At 48.4% G+C, this 13,643-nt stretch overlaps 1 protein-coding gene across 2 annotated transcripts in view; it reads right to left on the reverse strand.

The window, feature by feature from the left end:
- Window positions 1–9,936, reverse strand: part of AKR1D1 (aldo-keto reductase family 1 member D1) — a 36,232-nt gene extending 26,296 nt beyond the window's left edge. The window contains exon 1 of one of the 2 annotated variants that reach the window (XM_074162863.1): window positions 9,691–9,936. In XM_074162863.1, coding sequence (XP_074018964.1) covers window positions 9,691–9,783 — 93 coding nt within the window. In that variant the 5' untranslated portion in view covers window positions 9,784–9,936. The remainder of the gene's footprint in view (window positions 1–9,690) is intronic. The other variant, XM_074162872.1, reaches the window with a different exon arrangement.
- Between the last annotated feature and the right edge of the window lie 3,707 nt (window positions 9,937–13,643).

A 13,643-nucleotide genomic window follows, 5' to 3' on the forward strand; every position in this document is an offset into this window, starting at 1 on the left:
CCTAGTTAGCTGAACCAACAAAAGTTGGCTTTGATGAAGCCTAGAGAGGCATTTTCTGCACAGCATTTTCAAGTTTTGACAAATGTGGCCTCCTAGGTCAACCAAAGACACAACCCAGATGTTAGCTTCCCGCATAAGCTATAGGAACATACTTATGCTGTTCTTTGGAGAACTGCAGGGAATCAGGGACACATGGGAGTACACAGCCATATTTAACGTATGGAGTCAGTCAGGGATGTTTTAGAAAATGGAGGTTTGTCTGGAAAATTGGTCTCTAAATGTTCTTGCCAAAAAGCGTTTCTTTCAGTTGTGTTAATTCAGATTACTCACTCACAGGCATTCAGTTTTTCCCCTCTTCAACAATGCCAGTGATTCCCTGTCTCACCTTCTGTAAAACAATGTTCATAATTTTTATTTACACAGGAGGACTTTCTCTGTGGTTCTTGAGCAGGGTTAAAAATCCAGCATGTTCAGAAAGCCAGAGGAACAGTGAAAAAATTAAAATTTTTTTGTGTCAATATTTGGCCTTGATGTTATTGCATTGGTAACAGCTAGCTTTGTAGTTTTTGGAAGAGGGGTATATTGAAACAGCTAGTGCTTGTCACTGCAGTACATAGCTACGGACTGGGAAAGGCCTGCTTTCCGTTTGGTTACTTTTCAAACAAGAACATCTACGACTGGTTTTGGGTAGCTTATCTGGATTGCCTGTCTGTTAATTTTGGATCTGGACTGATTCAACACAATTCTACCTTGTGTCATAGCCAGACGTGTAGCTCAGTGGGTGATGTTGGCATCTGATATTCACCATCCGAAAGCCGTACCAACTCGCAGACAAAGTTGTCATCTCCTAAATGTCACCTTGCTCTGGGAAGGTTTTCCTCTGGAGTGCTCTTGCGGTGTTGGTACCGTGTTTGGGAGCCAAGTGACACCGTGCCAGGTTGGCTGTAAGAGCCAGCCCCTCTGCTTGGATTAGGCAGGCATCACTGCACTGGGGCCAGGCAATTATCTGGCTGTCAACGGTTTCATTAGTAGAAGTCCTCTGCTCTGCAGGGGGATATGTCTTTTGGTCCTGGACCCGTCTCAAAGCATTTTCACATAGCAGCTGAGATGTCAGTGTAGGTTAGAGGAGCTGCCTTTTTAAGAAGAGTTTTTTTGAAGGCTCATAGTTTAAGGCATGCTCAGGTTTGGGGTGGGGGGAGTCATTCCGAGCACAGTCTACTTCTCAGAGCAAAATAAAAAATCCACCGTTTTCCAGGACTAGCAGTTTTGTAGCTATTTGGCTCAGAAGTCCTCCATAAGTTGATGAACTTTGTAGCTAGAAAGTTAGTCTTTCATTCACCCTCATGTACAAGGCTGGGCCCATTCTCATCAAGAATTTTACATGTTGATCATTTCAGTAAATGCAGCTTTTAATCTGTCACACATGATTAGACACTAATTGTATTCATAGCTGGAAACACCACAGAAGCCATTGGCACAAAGTAGAGATTAGTCATACTATCAGTTTGTTTTCTATTAAGCTTTGGGATTCATAGAAATGAAGAACCACAGAGATTTCAGCAGAGAAGATACATCAAGGTGAACGAGCATTCCTGCAAATTCAACAGTGTCTTAATGCCACGTGTTTTGTGCAAATCAAAGTCATAAGAACAAGGGTTGTGTCCTCAAGAAAGCTGCATGCAAGAATTTTTCCTCCAGCTTGACAGTGATAAATCATTTTATGAAATCCAGCTTTAAAATCTGACTTTAATGGTTACAGTACAGTTCTTACACAAAAGCTAGGAGTTTTTCAGCCTGCCACATTTCAGAAAAAAAGCAGCTGGCTTTTCTGACTACCTGTTTTTTTCTAATTAGATGACTTAATTTTCCTTTCTTAATGAGATAAAGATGCAATCTTGCATTTATGCAAGCCAAAAATGTTCCATTGTATAACATGAGATTAGAGGGAGCTAGCAGGAATTGAGGTGTCAAGAGGTGGTTGCAGGCAGGGGAGGAGAGGTCATGGCTGAACACCAAGAAAACGAAGTGTTGAAGGGATGGAAATGTAGAAAGACTGTTCCAGTGGCAGGACAGAAAAGGTGAATTTAAGATAAACGAACTCTGCTTTTCATAGGTGGTAAATATGCCATTAAAGCATATATCAAAGGGAACTTTAAAATGTGTCATGCAACACTAACTTTTTAGCAAAGGTCATCGATGAAAGCAGAATTTGTCTGAGACCCTTTTGATTTAGTGCATTCTTCTACTCTGTAACCTCACCTATTTGCTATGGGGAAATTTGATCTGTGAAAGCAGCATCTTAAGTGTTTATCTGTTCATCCCTTATCCTCTGGTGTATTTGCCACCTCAGTAGCCAACAGCAGGGATGGATTAAGACAATAATACAGCCCAGAGCTGCTGCAGTTTCTTGAATCCTCATGCATACTCCTTGTCCCATATCTTACTTACTCACGGTGCTTTTGATCATGTTTCCAGTGAGCAGCCCCGCTCCTACCTGAGCGCCACGTTGTTCTGCTGCCTGCTAAAAGCTGATGCCTGCTACTGCACCTCCTCGAGGCATCTGGGAACCAAATATCAAGAAATCTTGCCTTTACCCACTCTCGGCAGCTGGGTCTTGCCAGTAACCGTGACTTAGTTGAGGAATAAGGAGTAAAATCTGAGAGATTAATCAAAGAGGCTATCACTCAACACCAGGATAGCAGCCACCAAAAGAAAGGCGTCTGTCTCATCTGCGGTCTGTGCAAGCTGATTCATCTGAGTATGGTTTAGCCCTCCAAGCGTGAAACTAACTGAGTCACAACTTTGTCAGTGAGTGATCTGGCTACAGTTATATGGTTTTGGGATAAATATCATTCAGCGTAAAGGCTAGGCTAAGAGTTTAGTAACAGGAACCCTCCAGGATGCATAGCAGATCAGTCACAGTTCTCTTCCTGGTCTGCAGTAATGTATCTCTTTCCCTTCTGCCCTTGCCTCAAGTGTACAGATCTCGGTTTGGGAATACAGTTTTAGGATATCCTCAGAGACCAAGGGAACATAAGGCCACCCGCTGAAACATCTCTGAAATCCCAACCCTGAAAGACTACGTGTTGCTATGTGTCAGCCAGCTACTCCAAAGCGCTCCCTGAAGACAAGAAGAATTAGTGCCGCATGAGGTAATACCGCTGCTCAAAAAGCAAATGGCTGGAGGAAGCCAGTGGTGGTTACTTAAAGGGACTGTAAAGGGGCACAATGTACTTTGGAAATGCTGGTCAGGGGGCATGGCCCAACAACCTCAAAAAAACAATTTTGTTTTCGGAACTTTCTTCACTTCTTAAGTTCATGGCATAAATATGAGGTTCTGTAGCCAAACATCCCATCCGACTCGCCTCAGCTTTGCTCAAATCAGGCTCCCAATAGCCTTTTTAGGGAATAAAAAGGCAAAATATCTCCCTGGCCTACACCTGTGGTGATTTAATGTAGGTTTATAATGGTCACTTCATTACAGAGCTAACTTCAGAGTCAGTACGTGCTGAACTTAAACACATATTCATGTGTCATTGTTCATGTTAAAAGGACTGTCGTATTTTCTTTATTTATTTATTTTAATAGCATGTCATGGGAAGCAAACTAAGGCTGTAGGGACACTTGCATGTTGGAGCAGTTCCTGCTCTTGCTGCTGCCTCCCATTTCTAGAAAAACTCTAGAAGCCAAGTGGGAGGTTTCCCTCAGGAGAAAGAAGGAAGACAGTTGTCTGAGTCAGAGAAGGAGAAATTTGTAGGAAAGAGATCAAGAAGTAGAAGCCTTCAACTCTGTCTCCAGAGATCTCAGATGTCACTCCTTCCTGGGACTTTCAATATACCACGCGTTTGGTAGCTTTGGATCAGGCCAGGTGACTTTCTCTAAGTCACCTGAGATCATTCCTGTCTCCAGCTGATCATGTTTCAGAAGCCAGTGATGTCCAGGAGGAAAACAGAGGTAACTAAACTGTGTGTAATCCCCCCATTACCACAGCTCAGAGATCCGGATTGCATCATGGGGACCAGCCACTTATTACCTCTTTTGACTTAAAGGTAGCCTATGGCAGCTCCAAAGGCATGCAGAGATCAGCCTGCGTTGTTAAGAGCGATTGATATTACATATACTTGTGTGAGGAACTTTTTGGCATAAAAAGTCCTACAAGAGCACTAGGGGCTCTTAGGCCCATACAACGAAAAGTTACTCTGCTCAGCTTCTAGCTTGGGTGTAAAAAGTAATTGAGGGTGCCAAAACAGTGTTTTCACTTATCCAAAACAGACCTTTTTTTTTTTTTTTTTAACTTGGTCACTCAGATTGGATACGGGAGCCTTGGATGAACTTTTCCTCTCCTTGATTCAAACCAGCAATTTCTTCTCAAACAAAACCCAGACTGTCTGGTCGCTCACAAGGGTTACTTTGTGGTAGTTAAGGATTTGGGGAAACGGGTCTCTCCCTCCTGGCTGGATGCCATACCAAATTCTTCAGCATCCAAAGCTGTGGGGCTGGTGGGCAGCATGCCTTCCTGTGGGGAGGGTGCTCCTCCCATGGCAGCCTGTACGTGTCTCCTCTTGCCTCTTTCTAGCTATCGCATACTCCCATGATCATGTTTTTTCCCTGGGCTGTGTGATATGAATTTAATCCCCAGAGGCAGAGAGGAAGACTGAATCTGGTTTCCCACTGCCTGTGTGGATTCCCTCACCAGCAGGCTATTCAGGGAAAGGCAACTGCTACCTCCAACTGCTTTAATAATCCTTTGATTCCTCAGCTTGTACTGCCAGTGCCCAAAATGAAATGCTTTGCCATTTGTTTTGCCTGAAAATATTCCACAAAACTGCTTCCAATTTATGAATGGATTTGGCTACCTCAGAACCTCATTTTTAGCAAAGTCGCAACTTGCCAAAAACCCTCACCCAGTGCTATTCTTGAGCACTTTGCCCAATCTTATGTTTCAGAAGCAGCGCCTGTGTACAGTGTGGTTGCTACAACCTTCCCTCCAAGCCTTCTCCTCCCTCAGTCAAAACAGGAAGGCAGGAGAAGAGCTGTGGCCAAAGCCCCTTGACCTTCCAGGGAGTCAGCGAGTATTTATGTGGAGGCACTGGGCTGATGATCCTAGCTGTGTTGACAGGGATGAGTTATAAAGTGAAGCGGGCATAAGTGCCGTTTTAACGAGGCATAGGATTTCCAGGATTTAGGAGTGTTTTTAGCACCTTTCCCCTCTGAGCCTGCTCGTCCCCATACCCCATCCGCTTCCAGATGGGTACCAGTACTGCTTGCCGGGCTGTGCTGGGAACCGAGTATCAATGCTGGGAGGTGGTGGGAGCCTGGGGAGCTGATCTGGCTCTGCCGTGGCACAGGGTGATGCCACAGGCTCATCAAAGGGGCTGTCCTCCTCCACCCTCCCCTGTGGAGCTGCCCTCTCCCTCCTCCCCCCACAATCCATTTAATACCCCGGAGAATTGGGTCAACGGCTCAGGGGCCCTCAGGGAGGGAAAGCTGGATACAGCGCATCTGCTGGAGCCTTGGCAGAGCCGCTCCTGCACACGCGGGGCTTTGCCAGAAGGATCCACAGAGCCAGACAGAGGCAGAATTGGCCTCAAATTTTAAAGCCGTCTGGAGGTCCTTGATAGTCCAGATTCACTGCTCCCGCTGTGGTTCCCTCCCAGACTCATAAGGAGAGAGGATGCTTGGGGCCGGGACAAGAGAACAGGGGAAGGAGTAAGTGACTGAGACTTTCAGTGTTTTGCTTGAGTCCATCCTTGCTGGGATGAACAACATAATTTACATAGGCAAGAATCTGATACAATTTACACATTTCCTTTCCTTTGTAAAGGTGAACGCAAGACTGACTTCAATGCACTGAAATCTACACCAAAAAGCAAACTAAGCTTTTTAGTTGTACAATTATTACCTTCCCTTAAAAATAAGGATAGGAAACACCAATTAAAGCAGAAAAAAAAAATATTTCTAAGTGCTTTTCTTGATAAACAACCCAAATTTATCACTAATTCTATGACACAGTGAAGACAACTTTCTGCTAGCATGTGAGCTGATAGCAAATGAAATTCATTGCACTTTCTTGCTGTGCTAGGACAGTAAACCAAAAAGAAACCCCCAACATCTCACTAGCAGTGTTTTCAGTCTTGAAGAATTAGCCGAATTCTTGTCATCCTGACCTGTAACCAGTCAGAAGAAAAGCTTTCTTACACCTAGGGGGAAAGAGTGTTCAAATTCAAATTAATCTGATTATCAAATAGACCTTTTCCACAGTGGTCCAGCTCTGCTCCAGTTGAGCGATGTATTTCGTTGAGTCAGTAAACGTGCACAGGGACCAAATTTCGGTCAATAGATTTATTTTTTTTTTCAGTGTTTCACAATTGGAGAAGCATGACTTATCTCCCAAAGTGGTCTTTTGGAGAACAATTAAGTTATTTAAGACGAGCGAGACAAGCTGCTGACACGTTTCAATTCTGAAGGCACTGCTGTGCAGTTTATCCAGACAAAGCCTGAAACATGAAAGCTGGCCTCCTGTCTCTGTTTTCTCATAACCAGCCATCGGAGAAGCAGATTTCCCTGCTCTGTGGCTAACTAGATCTGCCTGGTTTCCTTAACCAGCGAGAGCATTCCTGCACTTCAGGAAGAACACTCCAGGCTCGTTACGAGCTACTGGGCTATAGCGCGAGATTGAGAAAACAGATTTGTTTTGGACAAGCTGCTCTGACATGGAGGTGCCAGGGTGAATAACCTTTGAAATAAAAAAAAAAAAAAAAGAAAAGGGAAAAGAAAAAAAAAAAAGAAAATCTGCTTCCAAGAGCAAGATGAATAATCTGACAACTGAATGGCTCTGTATTTTATATCAAAGCACAAAATGACTAGAAGTTGCGGAGATCTGACTCATAAGCAGAAATAGCGTGCCGGGGATGGCTGGCACCGTTGCTACCACCAGCTGCCTGCCTCCACTGCTGGAGAATGGGTGGCTCAGATGCTGCTTCTTAAGCAATTCAGCCACAAAAGGCTAGAGCTAAGCATTTTAAGGGAAACGTGTCAGTGCTAGTTTATAGCCTAGCTTGTTAAGATAAACCTTGAAATGGTCCTGAGTTGCCACAAAGCCTTTCAGCTCTCTGGCCGGGAGGAACAGGACGGAAACCTCACCAGGCATCCCAGTGGAAGTTGTGCCAGGCACAAGTCAGCACCCGGCAGAGCAGCTTGTCCCGGCTAAGCGGCACTTCACTGCCACAGCAAGGTGTTGGCAGAAGCCCCCTCTCCTCTTATCAGCAAAGCAGCCTTTTTGAGGTGGGAAAGCTTTAAGCTGTGACCTATTTAAATGTCCTGCCCCATCACCGACCGGTAGCTGCAAACAATTCTGCAACAAATCCCGCAGCACCTTGCTGCCGCCTTTCCCCAGCTGCCCCGTGACGAGTTTCCCGACTCAAATACACGGTCCTAATCCTGGCATAAATCTTCAGCCCAGCTCCTCTAGATAAAGAACAGTGTTTCACCTGGTCTTCTGCAAAAACGATATTTCCAAGTGCCTTATTAGCGCTGCTTTCTCTACCTCTTCTCTGCTCCTCCTCCCACCCATAACTTTCTAACACGTTTATCATGTAGAAAAAGAGAGACAGCTCAGAAAAATCAAACTCCTACAAACTCGGGGGGAGGGAGAACGGGTAGTTGGGTATATGCACCCATCCCCCCTGAGGGTGCAGTTAAACAGCAGCTTCAATTGCTCTAAATTGGAGTTGCCATAGCAATGTCCTGCCTGCATCGTCCTCTCGTGTCCCCCCCCCCCCCCCCCCCCCCCCCCCCCCCCGCTTCTGTCACTGGAAAACAAAGGAGGTACAGGGGAAAGCAAAAAGCTACTACCCGGGGCTGATTCACCTGAAAATCAACCCTACGTAAAAAAATTATTCATCTTTGCTTGCTGAGCTCCATGCAAAGGCTCACTGTCCACCTCGACCCGTGGGAGGGCAAAGGAGGCATCAGAATTTTGCACGGCTGGGGAAGAAGGAGCAGGGCTGATACTGTGCTGATTTTGGGACATTTGAATTTCTGCAGAATGAGCTCTTAGCAGGGTTATAGCATCGCCGAGAAGCTGCCTCCGAAGGGGGAACCGCATCTGCCTCGCCTCTCAGCAGGTTACTTGCTGCTCTGAGCTCCCTACCCGAGCCTGGCTAATGCCACAGCATCGGGCGACAAGCCGCAGGTGGGAAGCGCGGCAAGGCAGGAGCACCCCTTCTGCTGGCAGCTTCACTTTTCTCAACTTAAAACTACTGTAAAATTGCAACTGAAGGGTTGGGGGCATGATATGCAAGTCTGGAAAGAGACACTTCAAGTTTGCCGAGTGCTATTTTGTCACTGAATTATGCAACGTTCTGCTTTGCTACATTAAAACTCCTGTTAGAAAGCTTAATTTTGTTTCCCTAACCGTTATTCAAAGAATGCACTAGCTGAAAATATCTCCAGAAACTCTGGAGATGTGGGGGACGGTGCCCAGCTTTTGAAATTGCAGATTCTCACTAATTCTTCCCCTGTGAACCAGCATTGTTAACCAGGGTGATCGGCAGCCCCAGGGTTTTCTCGCACCCTTTCTGCATCACTCATGCAGTGCCTGCAGCAGTGTTTATTGAAGGTCGTCTTCGAAGCTGTTTTTAATATATCATAGTACAATTTGTGGTTGTTAAATAACTTTAATCAAGAGCTTTCTTTAAAAAAGTATTTTTAAATACCTTGTGGTATGAGGAGTCATACACACAATATTGCATCTCACCTCTGATACTGTTACACAGGAAGGGTTCTGGCCACGGTACCTCTTTTCCTACTCTACAAACAAACAAACATAAAAGAACTGCTGAAAGATCAGGCAGTTTAGGAGAGCGAAAGGCTAACGAGTTGCCTGTGAGCTCTCTTATGCACAGAGAGAGGAAGCATCAGGTGTGCTTCCACAGCCTCAATGCAGCCCAACCAGCCACAGTCAGATGGGATGCCTGCCCGGGACACGCAAAACCGAAGGATGCGGAATATTTGAGCCTGGTTTGGCCGCTGGCAGTCAGCTTGTGGGAGCCGCAGGAATCAGGATGCAGGAATTTGGGTCTTTGTTTCAGGAACATTCCTTGGAAAGTGTCAGGGCCAGCTGCAAGACGGTCCGAAATCCCTCATCTTATCTGCGCTCGGCGCAGGGTGGGCAGCGGGACCGGCCCGGGGGGAACCCGGCGGCACCGTCCTGCCCCCTTCCCCGGCTCCGGGCTTCTCGGGACGGAGGGCTCCGAGCTCCCCTGCCAGGGAGCCAGCCCTCGCCGGCTCTTACATCCCATCCCGGTGACCGCGGCGGCACAGGGGGTTGCACCGCCCGGACCCCTCATCCCCGGGGCAGTGGCAGAGCCTCTCCCCGGCCCCCCGCGCCCCCTTCCCGTGCTCCCACCGGCGCGGAGCCGGGCGGCGGTGCAGGGCGCTGAGCAGCACACCGCAAACGGGGCGGGATTCTGAGGGGTTTTTTGCCCACCTTTTCCTCCTCTGCGCGCTGCCCGCACCGCTCACGGGAGAACTCGGGCTTTAACTTTGCACGGGGAAAGGAGCAAAAAGAGAAATAGCCAGGAGAGAAGGAAAGGGGGAAGGAACCCCCGGATCGGGGGTTCTGCAATGAGGGCGGCCGCCACCTGCCCCCGCCAGAGGAGCGGGGCGTCCCGGCGCCCACGGACTTACTTTCTGGGGGTCGGCGTAGGTGCCCAGCCCCAACAGCGGGATGCTGTTCCCGTCGCTCAGCGGGATGCGGTGGCTCTCGGCTGTCAGGTTCATAGTGCCGGCAGGTAGGGCCGCCCCGAACCTGGGGCTGCCTCCGCAGGGGCGGGAGCCTCCGCTCCGCAGCCAACGGCGGTCACTTGCGCACCGGCACCCACCAACCGATCGGACCGAACCGACGGCACCTCTGCAGGGGCTGAGGTACGAACTGCCCCCTTTCGCCGGCGGGGAGTGACTTTTTGGGGGGCCGAGCCACGTGTGCCCGTGGCGGCCCGGCACCGCGCCCCTCCGCGCACCGCCCCGCGCCCCGCCCCGCCACGGACACCGGTGGCCCCCGCGTACCGCCCCGGGCCGGCTCCTGCACACCCCCGGGCCGGCCCCCGGGGACCCCCACGCACCGCCCCGGGCCGGACCCCGCGGACGCCCGGAACGACCCCGCAGATCCCCGCGGACCCCCACGCACCCCCCCGTGACCCCCGCGGGGTTCCTCCGGTGGAAACTGCGCGCAGGGCAAAGGCTGCTTCGTGTGAAAGTCGAGACGGGCCGGTGGGCGTCCCGCACCCCCAGGGGCTGGGGGGTGGTCCTGCCCGCTGCCAGGGAGTCCCTTCGGGGTCGCCCTGCCCGCAGCTGCCGGCCAGAGGTCCAGCCCCTGCCTGCCGCGGTGTCTGCTCAGCCACCCACCCCTGCCCTCAGTAGCAGGGAACGAGCTTCCCGTGGCAGGGCTTGAATCTTTGCCCGCAGAGGCGTAAATCCCTTTTTTAAAAGCCCAACTTCGGGGTTATCAAGGACACTTTGTGTCCTCCGGGGACAGTTTCCACCTCTCATTTGTAAACGCTGCAGGCCACAGGTTGGAAACCACTACTGTAGGGGCAAGGAAGTAATGAAGAAAATCCCAGGCAGGAGACTGACGAATTGTTCCTCTGCCCAAATTACAGTGGATGGGCTCAAGTTCCTCACAGTCTGATTCTCCTCCGCTGTGGAAAAAATGTATGTATTTCCTACCACTGATACCCCAGAAGGGGAAAATGCCCTTCGTGAAATTCAACCCCTGGCTCTTACTGCCCTTTCTGATCCTAATAAAGCACTCAGGGCTATGCCTTTACACTACACTGCAAAGATGTTCCATGTCCTGAGCCAGCTATTTTGTGTCCTGCAACTGTGTCTATGCTGAGTTCTCCCCATTTAATTTTGAACCATATAGTCTTGTATGTCTTCCTCAATCAACCTGAAATTAAGCCCTCAGCAAACATTATTCCTCAGCCGTAACAATGTCCTTTGCTGGGCAGATTGTTTTATCTCCTCTAATACCCCACTTAGCTATCTGTGCATGGTAATAGTTCAGCAGGTTATGCAATTCCAGGAGGGGTTAATGGATCCATCATGATAAGTTATCTATGCAGGGTTCTTGAAATCAATAGGTGTGCTCTAGTTTGCATTTGGGGAAAGGGTTAGTAGCTGTTAAGGCTGGGGACCTACCTAGAGAACACACTACCAAGAGACCCTTTTAGCATTGCAGGTTACAGAGGATCTCCAGTGAGATGGAAAAATTGCCACTTTTACTGGTAGGAATGTGCCAAGCAGCTCATGACTAAGTGGAAGTCTACTTGATCACTGCCCAAGAATTACTAGATAGCAAGGACGTCCTGCAGGACAAAGGTGGCATGCTGTGGTGTAAAATGCTCCTTGGGAGGCGGGCTGAGGGCGGCCAAAGTTTTTCCAACAGCCTGTGCTTTACCTGAACAACATAATGCAAAGGACTAGCTGTAAGGTGACTGGGTTCTCATCTCAGGGGGGAAAACTGGGGCAAACTGCAGCCGGGTTGTAGTTACTGTGGGCGGCCTGGTCCTGCTAGACCCTGTCCACATGTTATTGTAAGCTGTGGGTACCTGCAGGTGCAGGTATTTACAGGTAAGGTGGAGGAAGGGAACCCACTGACCTCCTCCATGCCTCCCTCTTGTTCCCGTGTAACTGGTTACCATTTTCTTGCTACAGGAGAAGCTTTTATCTCCTCCCTCCATGCCAACCATGCCTAAGCATACTCTGTGTGTTTGTAGGAGGACAAGTTGATGCCAGCGTGCGGAACAGACTGCTACATCTCTGAGCTATAGCCCTTGTTCTGCAGTTATTTCCAACAGAGGAGCAAAAGCGTGGAGAGAAATGGAAATGGGGTGAGTAGAGAAGAGTCTGATGTGGCAGAGGGCATTGAGAGACCTTCCCATTTCCAGCCCAGTACTAGGATCCCATGAAGAGGCCCTGCTGCTCAGAGGCTGATTCCTACCCCTGAGCTCCCATGCTCCAAGTCTAGCCCAGAACCCACTTTTCCATAATTCCTCCCAAATCCAGCAGCTTGTGGGGGAGGTTATGGCACAGCTCACTCATTTGCTTCAGGCTCAGAGCACATCCAGCTTGTTTATGTGCTCTGGCATCAGAGCAACGCGTGCCCTGAGCTGCACGTGATCCCGAGCTAAGCAAATCACGACTGTGTCTGCGGTGCCTGTCCTGGGCAAGTGAGCAAGTTCAAGGAGCCTCTCTGGTAGCAGTATGCTAGCCTGTTACATGATAGCCCTCCTCAACAACAACCGGGAAAGGAGGATTGACGGACTTGCCATAATTCACAGAGGAGGGAGCTTGGGCAGGAGAACAACTCCTGCTTCTAGGAACAGTTGGGCCAAGTGGTCTGTCACCCAGTGAGGCAAACCAGGCAGCCCCCGGCACCTCAGCCCTGCTACAGGCAGGAGCCCCTGGCACTCGGCAGGGTCGGGGGTGACAGAGAGCTGTGGGGTAACAGGCAAAAGTCACCTCTTTTCTACATTCACTGCTAGACTGGTCCTTATAAAATTCAGCCAATGTTCTTGTCAGAGAAATTGGAGAGAGGCAGAGGGTTTTACAAGTCCTTCCCCCCAGCCCCACGCTTTAGCTGACAGCAAATACTGTGAGCACTTTTTACACATGCGACTCCTAAATTCCCATAGCAGCTCTGGCTCCCTACCCGACTGTTTAATGCCTTTGCAGATTTTATATTAAACCCTAGAAAACAGATAGGAAAATGTACTTTTTCCATTTACATCTGAGTTGCTAACTCAAAATAGCCTTATTTCATAGAACCTAGAAATACTAGCGGGTTTTGAGCTGACTATGAGTATCCTTTAAAGAACAAAGGAAGCCAAATAATGCAGCCCAGAGGCTGTTGCATATAAGTCTTGTTAGTAACAATTTCTGCTAGCTGTTCAGGAGAGTACACTTCTTGGTTTCAGAGCTTAAATGACTTAACCAGACTTTTTACAAAGGCACAGTATCTAGCAACTCCAACTGCAGAACAATGCAAGTTTCTAGAGGCAGAGCTTTGGCTGCTGGTTGTTGTTGATCAGCAACTATTCAGGAGCTTTTATAAAATGCAGATGTGATCTCAGTTCTTTCTCTAGGAAACAAAAACAATGAGGTTTCAGCCTGGCCTTACTAGCAAGTAATGAGAATTACCATCCTATCGACACAAGTTTGCCGTCTCTAGCGAAGCCTGTAATGCACACAAAAACACCTTCAAAAGCAGCTAAGGTAGGTTCACGATTCTTGGATCGATGGCACAGAGTTTTATAGCTACGTTAGTCATCTTAGGCAAGTAAAGAGTAGGGATTTGAAAAACAGCATCTTATACTTAAATGTGGGGTCTGTCCGTGCCTGTCCGCCCCCACCCCCCAAACAAAATAGTTTAAAAAATATGAAGAAAAGTCAGATATAAGTTTTTACAGGAGAAGTAGATCAGGCATCTGAGGTTTCTTACTGTTAAAAAAATGCAGAAATCTCAGGTAAAGAAAGTACTTAACGGCCTCTTTACCTGAACAAAACTTGTCAGCAATCTTTTAAAGAGGTCACCCTTCTACTCATTTTATCTCAAATTGCTGAGTATCCTGGTAACAGGA

This window comes from Numenius arquata, chromosome 2 (genome assembly GCF_964106895.1).
Source record: "Numenius arquata chromosome 2, bNumArq3.hap1.1, whole genome shotgun sequence".
Taxonomy (NCBI): Eukaryota; Metazoa; Chordata; class Aves; order Charadriiformes; family Scolopacidae; genus Numenius; species Numenius arquata.